Raw genomic sequence first — 19,193 nt, 5'->3', positions numbered from 1 at the left:
AGAGGTAAAAAAAAACCTGGTCATACATGAGATCTCACACAATCGAGAAGTGCGGTGTATGTTCTGAGTGTGGGAATTGTCAAAGGATAAGCAAACCTAGTCATATAGTCATATATGAGTGATCTTTAAAGTACACCTTAACTGAGAAGGGATATATATGTTTCCTTTTAAACCATACCAGTTGCTTGGCAGTCCTGCTGATCTCTTTGGCTGCAGTTGTGGCTGAATCACACTCCTGAAACAAGCATGTAGCTAATCCAGTCTGACTTCAGTCAGAGCACCTGATCTGCATGCTTGTTTAGGGGCTGTGGCTAAAAGTATTAGAAACACAGGATCAGCAGGAGAGTCAGGCAACTGGTATTTTAAAAGGAAAAGTCCATATCCTTATTAGTTTAAAGTCCCTTTAAACTGTTGAAAAGCTCTATGTGCTGAGTGTGTGAAATGTTTTGGAGGTAAAGAAAACCTTTATAATATGAGAGATCTTACAATAACAGGCATGATACTCTGCCCATACTCATACTAAATATCTAACAAGTGGAGATTTATGCCCAAAGCATTTCCCACACTCAGCACAGAGCTTTTTAATAGTGTGTGTGCTCTTTCATGAATGACAATGTTTGCTTTGCCTCCAAAACATTTCCCACACTCAGCACATTGATGGGGATTCTCAATAGTGAAAGATCTCTCAAGTATGACAAGGTGTGCTTTGCCTCTAAAACATTTCCCACACTCAGCACATAAACAGGGTTTCTCAGTACTGTGTGATCACTCATGTATGACAAAGTTAGCTCTACCTCTGAAACATTTCCTACACTCATGACATAAATTAGGGCTTCTCCATTGTGACACCTCACATGTATGACAGGGTTTGCTTAACCTCCAAAAATTTCCCATACTCGGCACACAAACAGGACCACTCAGTAGTGTAAGATCACTTATGTATGACAAGGTTCTCTTTACCTCTGAAACCTTTCCCACACTCAGTCAGAATATTGCTTCTCTTCAGTGGGAAGGCTCGTGTGACAAAATGTGATTTCTGTATAAAACATTTCCCACATTCAGCACATAAATAGGCCCTCTCAGTAGTGTTGACCTCATTTATATATAACAAGGTTTGCTTTACTCCCTGAATATTTTCCACACAGCATAATATGTGGTCATGTCAGAGGTGCCAGGTCTGCTAGCAAGGGGGACAAGGTAATGAGATTGCACATAGGGGCTTCTCTGTAGTTTGACAGCAAGCAGCAGCAGCTCTCCAGCAGCATAGCGTTGTACTGAGCAGCAGCAGCTCTCCAGAAGCATAGCGTTGTACTGAGCAGCAGCAGCTCTCCAGCAGTATAGCGTTGTACTGAGCAGCAGGTCTCCAGCATCTCTTCCATCAATTCTCAGTAACATTTCTGGAACAGTAACCCATCACAACTCCTGTCCTGAAATAGTGCTTTTTCATATAAAGTCACCTAATCACAGTGTAACTCCTCACCTCCCAGCACAGCTATTCCAGCCCCTCTGCACAATTTTTTGTATATATTTGTGAAATGGTGACAATTTTTGATGAACAATTCTCCAGCTGAGTAACATCTATATGTATTTGTTTCCCCCCAGGCTGTGTATAAGGCTCAACACACACCATACAATCTTGGTTGCTCAATCTTACCACTTTCATGTAGTATAAGAGCTTATCCAATCAATCATTCAAGGTATCTTCAATCTGTTGTGTGTGTTGAGCTTAAGAGAGATGACACTGACCTCTCAGGAAGGATTGGCACATCGGGTCACATGCAGCATCAGGAGCCGTACAGAGGATGCAGCAGGCAGCTGTAAGAAGTGAAGAGGAATGGTGCCTGGAGTTCTGGTATGTTTCCACTGCACTCTGCTCTGCATTAGTGGGAGAGAGGTCACTGTGTGTGTGGGGGGGGGGGGGGGGGGAGAGGGGGGTTAGTGTCACACTGAGACCTTGGTTACTTGAACGTATAAGCAACCAGAATTACACATATCCATCATTAGGCAATCCCCACCTGTGCCGCATTATAGAGGCTCTGCTGTATTTTTATAAGCCGAGTATCTGCTTTTAGGGCTATTTTACACTGTCTGTGTTCCCATCTGATCCCAGCAGATTCCTAAGCAAAAATAGAAATTGCAGCAGATATTAAAAGACAACTGAAGAGAGAAGACTATGGAGGCTGCCATGTTTATTTCCTTTTAAACAATACCAGTTCCCTGGCAGCCCTGCCAATCTATTTGGCAGGGTGTATGAATAACATACATATGAATTTGGTGTCTGAATAACACCAGAAACAAGCATGCAGTTAATCTTGTCAGATCTGACCATAATGTCAGAAACACCTGAACTGCTGCATGCTTGTTCAGGGTCTATGGCTGAAATTATTAGAGGCAGAGGATCAGCAGGGTTGCCAGGCAACTGGTATTGCTTAAAAGGAAATAAATATGGCAGCCTCCATATACCTCTCTTCAGTTGTCCTTTAAAGGGACACTTAAGCCAGAAAAAAAATGAGTTTGACTCACCTGGAGCCTCTACCAGCCCCCTGCAGCAGTCCTGTGCCCTCGCAGCCCTTCACTAATCCTCTAGTTCCCCCACTGCCAGATAGTTTCGTTTTTGCTGACAGGACTGGCCACGCATAGCTTTTTTCACATTCCCGACCGCAATTAGCGCTATTGCGAGCCGCAACGCGTACAAAGATGCATGTTGCCGCGTTACTAATGCATAGATATGCAGCAACGCGTATTTTTGTACACGTTGCGGCCCGCAATAGCGCTAATTACAGTCGGGAATGCGGGGAGAGATAAGCGAGGCCAGTCCTGTCTGCAAAAACAAAACTAGCTGGCAGCGGGGGACCAGAGGATTAGTGAAGGGCTGCGAGAGCACAGGACTGCTGCAGGGGGCTGGTAGAAGCTCCAGATGAGCAAAACTTTTTTTTTTCTGGCTTAAGTGTCCCTTTTAACCAGCACATTTTTTTATTCTATTCAAAATGCAAACTGTGCCTTTGCTGCATTCCCCCCCCCCCCCCCCCCCAATTTTATATAAGCTGAAACATGGAAAAAATACAGCAAACGCAAATAAAAAGCTTGCTAATGCGAACATTTGCATTTGCGCACATTAACTGTTATGCACGTTATAACGCCCGCAAAACGCTAGCACGGCCGTGCTAGGAGTTAGCATGGTTTAGTGAATCAACCCCAATGTGTGTGTGTCCCCTCCCCCTTTGGTAAACGACTCACCAGATCCTGAAACCTTCACAGTCAGAGTCTGTGCATGTGGGGTGTATGGCCACCCCGAGCCACTTAGGCAGGGTCCTTCTACTGGTCCTCCTTCCAGCCCTTGGATAGCTCACCAGCGCACCTTATAGGAAATAAACACTCCAGATAGCGTAAAAATAGCCTCAGGGCTTTAATTGTGCACAAGCACTTTAAGACATAAAAATCATACAGCAGCATGGATAGGGAGGTGTATCGCCGCTGCTGGACCAGCCCCACAATGTAAGCAAAATGCTGGCTGTCCCTGCCACCATACCCACTCAGGGCCCCCACTCAGTTGCTGCAGAAAGGGTTAAAAACACATTTAAAATTGTGTAGAGTCCAAAAACACTGAGCCACTCTGCTTCCAGCGTGCTCACAGCTTAAAGTGGACCCAAATTAAAAATACACGATTTCAGAAATAAAATCTATTTTCCAAATTATAATAAATGGCAGCCTTTTTTTCAGCTGCATGATGACAAATATAAAATATTTCACATTTATTGGAGGAACTCCTCCTTTAATTTCATATTGCCAGGACAGAATCTGGCAGACTGGTGGAGGAGATAAAAAAACAGAACACCTTAACATCTTCCCGCCTGCCTAACGTAGCGGCACTCTCATGTCTCCTGGACGCTTATTGGCTTGGGGTCATTTCTGCATTCGTTGCATTATTGTGGAGGTGCAATCCCAGTGGCCACGCGTCCTGGACGTTATGCGTAGAGCTTTCCCGACTGCAGTTGTGCAATCGAGGACACGCAGCCGCAGAGGAAAGCATCTGCGCAGTAATCCAAATATAGCGAATGCGGAAATGACCCCGAGGTCATTCCCCATGGCCTGTTCGGCAAACACTTCACCACATCTCTACTTGCTAGGAGCGAGATTGGATGGGAACGTGCGCTCCGAAACACACAGCGGGCCCCAGTGATTCAATCAGCGCTGGCAGGCTGTTTATTTTAGTAATTAGTCATTTATGTATTTATATAGTGCTGACATCTTACACAAACGAAGACACAGAGTAATAAGGGATGAGGCCTGTATTTATTTTAAAGAGGAACTAAACACAGAACTTCCTCTCTGCTTCTAAAGATAAGCAACCGCATAATAACCTTTAAACCAAAACATTTCTCTGTTATAGCTTAAAGGACAACTGTCGTGAGAAGAATACAAAGGTAGCCATATGTATTTCCTGTTAAACAATACCAGTTACCAGGCAGCCCTACTGATCTCTTTGGCAACAGCAGGGCCGGGCCGGGGTATAGGCTGGAGAGGCTCCAGCCTCGGGGCGCAGTGTAGGAGGGGGCGCACAATTCATTCAGTTGTCATTCCTAATTGTGTATGAAGCAGAAAGAAATAAGAAAAGGGGATACATAGCAGTGACTGCAAGCCAGATAACTAGATATTAAGGTGTTGGGGAGGTTGTGGGCCCTGTGGCCCTCTTAGTCTAATAGCAATCAGTGTGTGACGGCTGGGGTGGGAGGGATGGAGGGACGCACTTTGGTGTCTCAGCCTTGGGTGCTGGAGGACCTTGTCCCAGCTCTGGGCAACAGTAGTGTCTGAATCACACCAGGAACAAGCATGCAACTAATATTGTCAGATCTGACAATGTCAAACACCTGATCTGATGCATGCTTGTTCAGTGGCTATGGCTGAAAGTATTAGAGGCAGTTGATCAGCAGCATAGCTAGGCAGCTGGTATTGTTTAAATGGGAATCAATATGGCAGCCTCCCTATCCTTCTCATTACAGTTGTCCTTTAAATAACTCCTATAATAAATTTGCAGTGTACTTCCTGGTTTCATGGAAGCACAGAAAGGGTTAACATATTAGCATAACTTGGCACACAACTCTGCACAGTTCAGACAGAGCTGACAGATCAAATTACACTTCTGATTACTTGCGGCTAAAGGATAATTGGACAGGCTGTTCTCTCTAAATACACACAGGGTGGATTTCTGTGTTTTCCTTGTCTCTTGTGCAAAAGTATAGGTCCACTTTTTTAAAGTGTACCTGAGGGGAAAAAAAATCATACTTACCTGGGGCTTTCTCCAGCCCCCTTTGGCCTGATTGCTCCTCTGTGGTCCTTTTCCGCCTCCTGGATCCTCCACAAGGGCTCCAGGTATTTTTGGCCAGTCGGCGCAGGAACACTGCAGCAGTGCACACTCTCTGTTGCGCTTCTGCAGCCAGGAGAGTTATTTTGTTTCATCTCGGGTTCTCTTTAAAGCGGACCCAAACCAAACATTTTTTTAATTCAAAATATTTAGTTGCACCACTCTGACACATACAAAGTTAAATAAACACTCCTTCAAGCCTATGAGCATTTCAGTGCATGCTTTTCACCCTTCTCTTTTCATAACTAGGGTTATACAGCCATTAGCATTTCCTCCATTGCCGGACACCCCCTACTCCAGCATTTTACCGGATTCTGTCCCGGCAATTTGAAAGGAAGGAAGGGGTTTCTCCAATAAATGTAAAATATTTTATATTTGTCATCATGCAGCTGAAAAAGGGCTGCTATTTATTATTATAATTTAGAAAATACATTTTATTTCTGAAATCTTGTATTTTTAATTTGGGTCCACTTTAAGGGAAAGAATATGAAGCATCTAGAACAGTGCTGGGCAAATATGGCCCGCGTGCGCTGTTCATTTGGCCCACCGATAGGCGGCCAGATTCCTCTCTTTTCCCCCTCCATGCCTGCAGAGTCACAAGCGGGCGATTAGCAGGGGTTACTATTTACGAACTTGCCGCTTTCTGTGTTGCGTCTCCATGGTAACGCCCATGTGACAATAACATCGTAAAAACATGACATGCCAGCGTGTGATACGCTAGCGCGTCATGTGACGCCGTTACCACAGAGATGCAACGCAGGAATCGTCTAGTGCGTAAATATTAACCCCGCTAACTGCCCGCTTGCGACTCTGAAGGGGGAGGGGGGGGGATTATACGAATGCGGCCCGAGACGCGTAACATTTTCCCGGGCCTGATCTAGAAGAATGGCATAGGTGTGGCCATGTTGCTGTTATGGGGGCCTGTAGCCGGTGGGAGCTCACATTTTCTCCTACACTTTGTTTTCCAGTCCCTGCCCCCTTAGTGAGAGTTGCCAAACACATTTCTCCCCTTCACCACAGCATAACAGAAGAAAGCCGCGTGGATCATGACTGCCCTCTCCTGGCAGAGTTCTGTATGGCATGATGGTGCTCTTCTTATTGGCAACCAGTCAGAGGCTGCTTGTCACCATGATATACAGAGCTCTGGCACTATGTGACAGCCAGGACACAGGGTGTATAATGTGATTGGGGTGTTGGCAGAACAGGGGGTGTGCACAATGGGATTGGGGCATAAGTGACAGCTAGTAGAGTGTTGGACCCCCATCAAATATTTTCTGTGGGCTGTAGATGCCCTTCCGACCACAGGTCCTCTTCCTTAAAGCGAACCTGAACTCAGAACTTGCTCTCTGCTCTAAAAGATAAGCAGCAGCATAATAACCTTTAAAGAAAAACTACTTTGTTACAGCTGAGACACTGCAGATTTATTGCAGGATTTGTATCCATTTCCTACTTTCATGGAAGCATACATATTGTTAGAGGAGCTGTCAGCCATACTATCTCAGAAAACAAACAAACACATATATAAGTAAATACTTGTTCTACTTGCATAACATGTATTGCACTGCCCATGTTTTGATCTTAGTGATTTTTCTATAGTCAAAAAAATAAAAAATAAAACCTTCCTAGTATTATCCATTTTAACTGTGTCTATCTTGAAGCCAATCCTGATGTAATGTCCTCCCTTACTCTGCTCTGCCTGATTGTGTAAGTATTGCCCACCCTCCTTCCAGTCTTCAGGCACTCCCACCCAGCTCTGTAATAGAAAGTGCATTGTCTCAGCATGAGAAATATTGGCCAGTCAGATAGGAAAAGAGGTGTGGGAGGGGAAAACAGGTGGGAAAGAGGCTTCAGCCAATCAGGCTGCATTAGTTAAATCTGAGGGAAGCAAAAAAAAGACAACCCAGCATGCCCTGCAACTTCTTTTGTGCGGCAGATGCACCAAATAAGAACCAGGAAAAGTGGAGAATGTGGAATGTTTTATGGATAAGAAAAAGTGATTTTTCGCTTTTGGATTGCCTAGTTAGCATCCTTATTATTCGTTTACCTGCTAAAAATGAAGATTTATTTTATGCCTGACCGTTACACTTTAACATCCTGTGTTTACCAATTACCTCTCTGCAGTGGCAGTCAGCTGACACATCTGAGGGATCAAATTACAACTTGTGCTTAGTCACAGATGAGGTGGAATTAGACAGGCTAACGTCTCTCTAAATACATACAGGGAGCATTTCTCTGTTTTCTTCTGTCCTGTGCAAGAGTTTAGATCAGGGCTGTGGAGTCGGAGTCGAGGAGTCTGAGTCGGAGCAATTTTGGGTACCCGGCGTCAGAGTTGGAGTCAATGATTTCATAAAATGAGGAGTCGGAGTCTGAGTCGGATGATTTTGCACAAAATCCACAGCCCTGGTAAGTATTAGACTAAGGAGTCGGAGTCGAGGAGTTGGAGTCTGAGCCATTTTGGGTACCCGGAGTCGGAGGTTTCGTAAACTGAGGAGTTGGAGTCGGAGTTGGAGTCGGAAGATTTTTGTACCGACTCCACAGCCCTGGTTTAGATATACTTTAAATACATTGGTGAAGGAGCAGCAAAGTAATGACAGTTCAGGCACAAAAGGAGATCACAGATCTGATCTTTTATTATTTCATCTTTTGTTATGATACAACAACAAAGTAAAATTATACAGAAGAAAACACCACACAGCTTACAGGAACAAGAAAAACAATCCCTTTCAGACAAACTTTCCACCTTTCTCTTTACATAATTCTCACTTCTCACCTTCATCTTTATGTCTTTACAGTACCAACACAGTTAACACAAACTTTTCCTAAAACAAAAATGCTTGATGGGTGTGTCACCCTGCTGTAATCACTATGGCAAAAAAATTGTAAAATTTAAAATATGTGCAAACATATTAGTTTTTTCCACATTCAAATGAGCCATAAATTACTTTTCTCATATGTTGCTGTCACTTACAGTAGGTAGTAGAAATCTGACAGAAGCGACAGGTTTTGGACTAGTCCATCTCTTCATGGGGGATTCTCCGGTATTTATTTATTTTCAAAAGCACTTAGTGAATGTCAGTTGCTCTGTCCAAATGCCAAACAACTATGTAGCGAGCATGGAGGCTGGCCAGCATAATTGTTTAAATCCTTTTTAGGGAATATCTTCATAAAGAATAAAAGCCTTGCTGAGAATCCCCTATGAAGAGATGGACTAGTCCAAAACCTGTCGCTTCTGTCAGATTTCTACTACCTACTGTAAGTGACAGCAACATAGGAGAAAAGTAATTTATGGCTCATTTTAATCTGGAAAAAATGTACTTCTTATTTGTATATGTTTGCACATATTTTAAATGTTACAATTTTTCGCCATAGTGCTCCTTTAATTAGCACAGTTGTTCAAAAAACGTAATGAGACTTCCTTGTGGGTTCACAACGGTAACCTAAAACCATCATTATGTGACATTGAGCCTCATGCATAAAATCGTGGTAATACTGCCATGCAAAGACAGCGCATGGCAATATTGTTGCTCAGACAGTTTGTATCCCAGCATTTCTCTACAGATCTTATCCACACTTCAGCACACTGAGCAGGCAGGTGGACCAGTGATATGAAATGATGAAGTAGAAGCTGGGCTGGATTTCTGGAAAGGCCATAAAGGTCAGTGCCTAGGGCATCTGGTGCTCAAGGGGTGGCTGGACACAGAAAAGGGGTTGTTGCTTGCAAAAAAAAAAAAAAAAACAGGCTACAAATGAGTATCAACATAGGGAGGAGTGGACTGCACATGGAATGAGAGGACTATTATACATGGAATAGGACATATAAGAATGGTCTGCACATAGGCCTTGATTCACTAAGCTTACTATGCGTTGTAGTGCTACATAGCGCGGGCTGCTAACTTGTGTCCGCTTTTTGGTAAGTACCGGCCACCCCTTTAATACCACCCTCAGCCCCGTCAGGTCCAGTGTCTTTGCAGGACATGATCCCCACACTTTGATTGGCCCAATAGGCTGGTTGTCACGTGACTTTCTAAACCCACCCACATTTTTTTCACTACAGGTAGTCCTTATACGGCACTCCTACCTGACAAGTGATCGTTTAGGGCGGTTTTACATTCCATTTTGTAAAAAATGACAAAAATATGACCCTGCGGCAGAGTGCAGTGGTAGGGTCATGCATAGCACCACCCCCACTCAGTGACCTACTTCCTTCCGGGCAGGAAGTATGCCACTGGGATTCCCATCGGTCCATGCATATGCCGCGACGCACTGCGCTCCGTTATTTACACTACGTGCATTGCCCATAGACTTCCATTACCCCAAGCACCGTGCATGAATTGCAGTGCTTGCGGTAACGTGCTGTTGCCCTTGCATCGACTTATATCCTTCCAGCACGCCTCAAGGGACCGCAGTAGGGTGAAGGTCTCCACAGACTTCCATTGTTTTTGTGGCCCTTTGCAGCAAACTAAGGTAACACAATGCACTGCTAGTGTAAAAGGGGCCTTAAAGCCAGATGCATGCTTCTACATTTTTTCTAGTTTTCAAGTCAGAGGTCAATGCCTGTCACATCCACTATGAGGAGCTCCTGATTCTGGATTTTTGTTTTATGCAATGTTATTATGAATTCCTACGATGCGGATGGAACATCACAAAGTCAGAGCCAGACGCAGGGAAATAACAGCAGGAGACTCTGCCATAGCAGAGCGGCCTAAACCTGGTTCATGTAGCCCTCAATAAATGCAAAACAAGTTAGCTTTGGAACTTCACAGCATTCTCTTGTTGTCAGGATTGTTTGCTCAGCCATATAAAAGTGTTTTCTGTTTCCACATACATTTCAGTAGTACTATTTGCCACTGTCTGATATGCATACAGGAAGTACTTGGTACTAGATGTACTCTAGTTTATTACATCTTATGTTGGTTCTTGATTTAAAGTGACACTGAAGCAAAAAAAAAAAAAAACTCCTGATATAATGAATTGGTTGTGTAGTACAAATATTTAATAGAAGATTAGTAGCAAAGAAAATAGTGTCATTTTTATTTTTAGGTATATATCTTTTTTTTTTTTTAATATTGCATCATTCTCTAAAATTTTCACAATACACTCCCCATTTTAAATGATTTCACAGAGCAGGCTACTGACCCTTTGAACTTTTCTCTGCAGAAAAACCATAAACAAAGAAGAAACAATGCGAGACAGTTGAGATAAGCGCTTCAAAAGACAGCGCTGTCCACGACTTTATAAGGTCGCAGAGATCACAGAAGCTCTTTTGCATAGATAACGGAAGTTTCTTAACTCTTCCCGTACTGGAAACAATACCCGACTCATATCTGTGGTAATGTTTTATTTCTTAGCAGTACTACCCATACAAATTATTATATAATACATTTATTTTCACTTCAGATTCCCTTGAAGTATGACTACACCCACACTTCAAGAGACTCCTCCTCATCTCTATAAATAATACAATCCATCCAATGAAATGCCGCCATACAAAAGTCACTGGTCTGAGAAGCTGTGTGTTTTCTGATGTCTGACTAAATTCCCTTTACTTGCATACCGTTTCTCACATTCTGAACAGGAAAAAGGAAGCTCGCCAGTGTGAATTCTCTGGTGCTCAAGAAGGGTTCTTTTCACAGTGAAACATTTCCCACACTCTGAACATGAAAATGGCCGCTCACCTGAATGTCTCTTCATATGTCTGCGCAGGACGCTGTTGAGGGTGAACCGTTTCCCGCACAATAAGCAAGGGAAGGGTCGCTCGCCTGTGTGACTTCTCTGATGTCGGCAAAGGGTTCCTTTATCGGTAAAGCCTTTCCCACACTCTGAACATGAAAAAGGCCGCTCGCCTGTGTGATTCTTCTGGTGTAATAGAAAGTGTCCCTTTTGAGAAAAGCATTTTCCACACTCTGAACAAGAGAAAGGGTGCTCTCCCGTGTGAATACTTTGGTGGGTAAGAAGGGCTGCTTTCTGAATGAAGCCTTTACCACACTCTGAACATGTAAAAGGCCTTTCACCAGTGTGACTTTTCTGGTGCCTAAGAAGGCTTCCTTTATCACTTAAAAATTTTCCACACTCTGAACATTTAAAGGGACGCTCACCTGTGTGACTTCTCAAGTGCCTATGAAGATTTCCCTTATCTTTCAAACGTTTTCCACACTCAGGGCATGTAAAACGCCGCTCACCTGTGTGACTTCTTTGGTGTTTGATAAAGGTTACTAGCTGAATGAAGCATTTCCCACACTCTGAACAAGTAAATGGGCGCTCACCTGTGTGACTTCTCTGGTGTGTAAGAAGATGCTGCTTCTGAGTAAAACTTTTCCCGCACTCTAAACACTCAAAAGGGCGCTCACCAGTGTGGATTCTCAGATGTGCAAGAAGAACTGATTTTTTCCTAAAATATTTACCACACTCAGAACATGGAAATCTCTTATCACCTACATCTTCAACAGTGGCAAAAGATTCATTAGAATTAGAAGGATCTGATGATCTGTTCTTATAGTGAGGTCTATGATGTATATTTTTAGTAACAGGTTTTTCTCCTGAAGAATGTTGTGTGGCAACATTTTTTCTTGCATTATCATCTGAAGATCGTTTTGCCTTCTTTGGGACATAACGCCCATCTATTAGGAGGAAAAAAAAACAACAATACTACTAAAAGAACACTGAAATTTTAATTCCCTGTGCGGCCATCATGCCCCCCACATAACCGATGTAACCATCATGTCCCCCACATAACAACTGCAGCCAACATGTCCCCCACATAACAAGTGCAGCCATCATTTGCCTTACATAAGTACAGTAATCTTGTCCCTAAAATAAGAAGTGTTTCCATCATGCTCCATGTTGGATCTATGATGTTATACTGAGGAATGGAGATGGGCCTTTCATATGGTGTACAGTATCTCCTCCTCATGTGTTGGTACTATGATGTTATACTGAGGAATGGAGATGGACCTTTCATATGGTGTACAGTATCTCCTCCTCATGTGTTGGTGCTATGATGTTATACTGAGGAATGGAGATGGGCCTTTCATATGGTGTACAGTATCTCCTCCTCATTTGTTGGTACTATGATGTTATACTGAGGAATGGAGATGGGCCTTTCATATGGTGTACAGTATCTCCTCCTCATGTGTTGGTACTATGATGTTATACTGAGGAATGCAGATGGGCCTTTCATATGGTGTACAGTATCTCCTCCTCATGTGTTGGTACTATGATGTTATACTGAGGAATGCAGATGGGCCTTTCATATGGTGTACAGTATCTCCTCCTCATGTGTTGGTACTATGATGTTATACTGAGGAATGGAGATGGGCCTTTCATATGGTGTACAGTATCTCCTCCTCATTTGTTGGTACTATGATGTTATACTGAGGAATGGAGATGGGCCTTTCATATGGTGTACAGTATCTCCTCCTCATGTGTTGGTACTATGATGTTATACTGAGGAATGGAGATGGACCTTTCATATGGTGTACAGTATCTCCTCCTCATGTGTTGGTACTATGATGTTATACTGAGGAATGCAGATGGGCCTTTCATATGGTGTACAGTATCTCCTCCTCATGTGTTGGTACTATGATGTTATACTGAGGAATGGAGATGGGCCTTTCATATGGTGTACAGTATCTCCTCCTCATTTGTTGGTACTATGATGTTATACTGAGGAATGGAGATGGGCCTTTCATATGGTGTACAGTATCTCCTCATTTGTTGGTGCTATGGTGTTATACTGGGGAATGGAGATGGGCCTTTCATATGGTGCACAGTATCTCCTCCTCATTTGTTGGTACTATGATGTTATACTGAGGAATGGAGATGGGCCTTTCATATGGTGTACAGTATCTCCTCATTTGTTGGTGCTATGGTGTTATACTGAGGAATGGAGATGGGCCTTTCATATGGTGTACAGTATCTCCTCCTCATTTGTTGGTACTATGATGTTATACTGAGGAATAGAGATGGGCCTTTCATATGGTGTACAGTATCTCCTCATTTGTTGGTACTATGATATCATACTGCGGAATGGAGATGGGCTTTTCATATGGTGTACAGTATCTCCTCATTTGTTGGTACTATGATGTTATACTGAGGAATGGAGATGGACCTTTCATATGGTGTACAGTATCTCCTCCCCATTTGTAGGTACTATGATGTTATACTGAGGAATGGAGATGGGCCTTTCATATGGTGTACAATATCTCCTCCTCATTTGTAGGTACTATGATGTTATACTGAGGAATGGAGATGGGCCTTTCATATGGTGTACAGTATCTCCTCCTCATTTGTTGGTGCTATGATGTTGGACCTTTCATATGGTGTACAGTATCTCCTCCTCATTTGCTGGTACTATGATGTTATACTGAGGAATGGAGATGGACCTTTCATATGGTGTACAGTATCTCCTCCTCATTTGTTGGTACTATGATGTTATACTGAGGAATGGAGATAGGCCTTTCATATGGTGTACAGTATCTCCTCCTCATTTGTTAGTACTATGATGTTATACTGAGTAATGGAGATAGGCCTTTCATATGGTGTACAGTATCTCCTCCTGATTTGTTGGCGCTACGATGCAGTCTCATCAGTAGAAACATGAAACTTTGGCCTTGATTCACAAACAAGCGTAGCTTTAGCAGCGCTCATTAAAAAACAGTGGCTGCTCCTTGCAGCGTAGCGTGCCTTACTTAGTTACATACAGCATTGCTTTCATAGCAATGGGCACTCCTTTAAATACCGTCCGCTGCTGTAAAGTATCGTGACCATGATACTTCACTAGTGTGGCCGCTACTGTGTTAATTAACATAGAAGCGGTCGCGATACTTCACAGCAGTGGCCGGTATTTAAAGGAGCGTGTGTTGCTCTGGAAGCAACAAGCAATACTAAGTAAGGCACGCTACGCTGCAAAGAGCTAGCGTAACCTGCATAGCAGCCGCTAATTGTTCTTTTAAACAAGCGCTTCTAAAGCAATGGTTGTTTGTGATCAAGGCCTTTGACCCATTCCCAAAGGGCATATTTGCTACTTACCAGTGCTGATATCTAGAGGCAGTTCATCTTCTTTCACTTTCCTCCTCGTGTCACCCTCTTCCATAGACTTCTGTTCGCTCCTCACATACGTCTCCTCTTCTTCCTCCTTAATTGTCACTGTTATTTCATCCTCCTCCGCAGACTGCTGATCCCCCATCAGATACGTCTCTTCCTCCTCATCTTTAATTATCCCCGACATTTCCCCCTCCTCTGTAGACAGCTGATCACCCATCATATATGTCTCCTCTTCTTCTTCTTCCGCCTCCTGTTTAATTGTCCTCATCACTCCATCCGCCTCCATAGACTGCTGATCTCCGATCAAATCTGTCTCTTCTTCCTCCTCTTCAACTTTGATTTTCACAAAAAGCTGATCTTCATCCTCAAATCGCAAAATAATAGAAAATACTAGTTTTAAAGTGGACATTAACTCTTGCACAGGACAGAAGGAAAACAGATCAATACAGAAATGCACCCTGTATGTATATAGACAGTTTTGCCTGTTTAATTCCCCCATGTGTGACTAATCACAACTGTAAGTTGATCTCTCGGGTGTCAGCTGGCTGCCTTGGCAGAGCAGCTAATTTGTAAACACAGGATGTTAACCTTATGTCTGCTTCATGAAAGCAGGCGGTAGACACACTACAGATTTATTGCAGGATTTCTATCAGCTGTAACGAAGATTTTTTTTTAAAATGTTATTATGCTGTTGCTTATCTTTTAGAGTAGAGAGGAAGTTCTAAGTTCAAGTCCACTTTAAAGAGATTTATACTAATGAAATGAGGTTCAACAGAACAATATGAACAGTTTAACCTCATGCAACTTGTAGTTACTTTTTGGCTATGCACCCTCAGCTCTACTTACCTGATAATGGTGGGGGATGGTGGGATCTTCCTGTGTACAATGCTGGGAGTAAAGAGGACCTGTACATCTCTCTGGTGGGTGTCTGTTGCTGGATCCATCTGTACGAAACACACACTGACTCAATACATTGTCTCTGAGTGACAACTCCCAAAGAAAAGGGTCACGATACACAAATATTCTCTCTGTGTATAACTCACTTGTGAGACCATATCTAAGGTATGGGATATGATTTGGGGTACCACACCACAGGAAAGAGTGCCACAAGATGAAGAGGGATCATGTGCTGGATCTGTGGGCTCTATAAGGATCCAGGAAGCCTCTAGACCATCCCCAGTGGGATCTAATATTTCAGTCACCCCAAAAATCCAAACCCTTCTGTTGTGCTGGTTCTTCACTACAGAACTCCTTATGTAATTAGAACTTACAGTGCACATGAAGAGGGCAAAGCTGCTTATCGCTATGTGAAAACTGAACTGTGTTCAGCAGTAACATCGTCTTTCAGAGATTTAAGTGCAAATGGTGCAAAGGGGGGGGGGGGGGGGGGGGGTTGGGTTAATTTCTCCCGTTTTAATTGCTGCACCTCTTCTTTATCAGTTTGACAGCAGAGTCAGTGAATTTACACTTGCTGGTTAGATAGGCAGGGACTAACAAGCTGAGCTTTCAAATGCAGGACTAAGACCAGCACATGTATACTCTACAGCAGGGGTCAGGAACCTTTTTGTCTGAGAGAGCCATAAACGCCACGTTTTAAAATGTAATTGCGTGAGAGCCATACTATATATTTCAAACTGGGACAGAAGGGCTCAAGTCCCTGTTGCCATCGTGATGTGTATACAGTTGATCCGCTGGGCAGCGGAAGCGTCAGACACGTCTTCAGCTTCTCTTGGCTTTCAGTAACATCAGCAATTTCCCCGAGAGCCAAACAGGAGAAATACTGACTAACAGCTTGTACAATTAGCTAGCTGACTTGGGGGTTGATTCTCTTTGTAGGATGAGATCCCCGCACTTTGACCGGCCCAATAGGCTGCCTGTCACTTGACAGGCAGCCTATTGGGCCAAAGTGCGGAGATCTAATGCTACAAAGTCATTGAACCTGATAGGGTCCAGACAGAGTGGGACAATTGGAGCAGCCATTCGTTTTGGGGTAGCGCGAGTAAGTTATCAGTGCATGCTACAGATTGAGCAGTGTAGCTTAGTGAATAAATCCCCCTTATTTGTATGTGAGCCAGATGAAGCCATCAAAAGAGCCACATCTGGCTCCCGAGCTGTAGGTTCCCTACCCCTGCTCTACAGTATATACATTAATACTGTCTGTAGAAGGATTTTAGTTATTGCCCAAAGAAACATGCAAAAGTATGTTGAATAATTGTGCATTTGGAAGCCCTACAAATCATGACCCCCCCCCCCCCCCCCCACAACAAAGTGTGATGGCCTCTCCCTTCCAACAATTACATACCAAAGCATTGTGATGCGCCATTGGGGGACTAGGTGGACCCTCCGTACTGCTCTCTCATTTACAAAAAGAATCGCAGTCTCCTAGTCTTACCTGGTGATGTGAGGGGCAGCTGATTCACCATTATGGTCCTTGAAGAGATCCTTGTATCCTTTTATAAACTGCTACTCCTGTATACAGAGACAGGTAAAGACATTTTAACTAATTGTGAAGGATTAACTCTTCACCACAGGGATGCGAAATGAGAAATTCTCAAATCTATAATCTTACCTCCTCTACTGCCAGTTCCAGCTATGGCTCCCATCTACTTCCTCCCACATCCCACCTCTAAGGAAATTAGTACAGTCTGCCTCTTCCTGTCTGTGGTTCCATCTGGATCAAGTGTGTTTGCCATCTTGTGGCGAATATGAGAACTGCAACCATCCTCATGCTGTCTTTTTGCCTCATTCACCACAAAACGTTCTTTCAATATCCTTCTGGTGATGTGTGGTCTGGCGTTAACCATGCAGAAGATCTGCAAACGTACTCTTTCTCAAAATAACAAAAAACTACTTTAGGTAATATCTATAACTAGCGCTTTCTTTCAAGCTTTCAAAACCTACGTTTCTTCCTAAGGTTTGACACAGCACTGAATTGGAAATGTGTAAGTCTATATCATGCATGTAGAAGAATCAGTTTTCTTGCAAACTTTTAAAACCTTTCTACATGTGCCCATTTATGGTATGATTTTTACCAAACAATCATATATTCGATAGGATGGATCAGATCGAAAGAAAGGATTGTATTTAATGCTCCAGTGCATTGAAGAATCCAAACCATCCCCGATATTGAAACCAGTGATGTACTCTACCTAAAAATTGTACTATTATTAGACAGACACCGTTTATAGTTAGTCATTAAGACTGCTTTTACACTTGGCCATAGCGTTGCAATGCTCCACCCCATTGCAACGCCAAAAACTACGTTCAAATGACCCTGCAGCAGAGTGCACCGACAGGGTTATATGCATAGTTTATGGGAGAGCTTGCAGGCACTCGGGTTGAGCTGAAGGATGCAGGCAGTTGTGTACAACACCCGGCAAAACTATGTGCTCAAGACTAATAGCAAAGTCCATGCAAAAAAATCTAAGAAATGTTAAGAGTCTGGCACTATAGTTTAATAGCAGCAAAAATTAGAACAAACATCGTGCAGCATGATGCAGTGGAATGACACAATGTGCGGTTGAGGACTGACCTACATCAGAGGAGTGTTTACACAAGGTGATTGGTCACAAGGATGCTCAAAAATGCTGTAACTGGGTGTAGGGAGGTGGCAGGTGTGGGCGCCAGTCGGTGCACGGCCTTACGACCGTTCCGCAGGGCTAAATGCCAAGCTTCATCTGAGGTGTGGTGTGCACAATGTTTGTTCTAATTTTTGCTGCTATTAAAACTATAATGCCAGACTTTTCACATCTCTTAGATTTTTTATTTTTTTTATATGCATAGTGCTGCCCCTTGGCCAGTGACATTCTATCTGCTGGACAGTAAATATATCCCTGGGATTCCTGGCTTCCCTGTTGTATTTGCATTGTTCCGCACATGCGTGCTGCACCAGCGATGCCAACAAATTTAGAATTTCTGAGTCGCCCATTGACTTCCATGCATTTTGACGCTGTTGCATTGCCGTGGAAGTCCGACATAACTTGTCGGCTGATTGAGAACTTCCGGTGCAACACAATGCAATGGGTAAATGTACTAGGCCTCATAGACTTTCCTTGCTGTTGCGTTACCCTGCATGCAGAACGAGTAATGCAATGCAATTAAATCAGCATAGTGCAAATTGGGCCTAAAGGTTTTTAAAGCCTTCAAGTTCCTTCCTCAGGCATGATGTAAAGCTGTACAGTTCTGTCACAAAGCTCTTGACAAAGCTCTGTAGTCATTTGTGGTATCAGTTAAAGCAATGTGTTATTTAGATAAATTTTATGTTTTTGCATAACTGTCTGACTTGTATGTAAAGTCTTTAGCAATTGTACTGTAGATGTGCTAGTAATGGCTTTCTCCTTGCATCTGACATGAACATCAAGGTAGATTGTGTTCTCCCAAAGGTGGTCTCGAGAAAGCTCAGATTTGTTAATGCAAGAGAGGTAGCTTGTAGCCAGGGGTTGGGTGAGATTTCCCAACGTATGACACATCTTCTGTTTGGTGAAATCTTTATTGGCTGCTGTTGGGAAGGTTAACAATGATGGTGAATGGTCTCTGTACACAGCCTGCCTGGTGAAGGACTGGTGGAGCCCAAACTCCTCTGTGACCTTTCCAAGCCTGTTGAGTGTCAATAAATGTTTTTCAGAGGTCCTCAGAAATCTCCTATATTTGAGCCATGACATATTCAACAAGCCTGTGTTGTGAAGACCCAGACTTTTTTGTTTTTTAAATAAAGAAAACAAACAAAAAAAAAACACCTAAAAATGGGAAGTCTGTGGATCTTCCAGAGGCTTCCCACTTCCTCCTTCAG

The 19,193-nt window shown here is 43.2% G+C and overlaps 1 protein-coding gene across 1 annotated transcript; it reads right to left on the bottom strand.

Annotated features, from left to right (window-relative positions):
• Positions 1-8,660: 8,660 nt before the first annotated feature.
• LOC137535126 (gastrula zinc finger protein XlCGF57.1-like) lies at positions 8,661-17,029 on the bottom strand. The gene is made up of 5 exons (XM_068256939.1): positions 16,974-17,029; positions 16,797-16,873; positions 15,251-15,348; positions 14,390-14,768; positions 8,661-11,979 (listed from the first exon to the last, which is right to left on the bottom strand). Exons 2-5 carry the CDS (start codon positions 16,825-16,827, stop codon positions 10,856-10,858), a joined length of 1,632 nt encoding a protein of 543 aa, XP_068113040.1. The 5' UTR covers positions 16,828-16,873; positions 16,974-17,029; the 3' UTR covers positions 8,661-10,855.
• Between the last annotated feature and the right edge of the window lie 2,164 nt (positions 17,030-19,193).

The sequence above is a fragment of the Hyperolius riggenbachi genome, chromosome 10 (genome assembly GCF_040937935.1).
Source record: "Hyperolius riggenbachi isolate aHypRig1 chromosome 10, aHypRig1.pri, whole genome shotgun sequence".
Lineage (NCBI taxonomy): Eukaryota > Metazoa > Chordata > Amphibia > Anura > Hyperoliidae > Hyperolius > Hyperolius riggenbachi.
The sequence above is the reverse complement of the archived record's forward strand: the minus strand, read 5'-3'. Positions and strand labels throughout refer to the sequence as shown.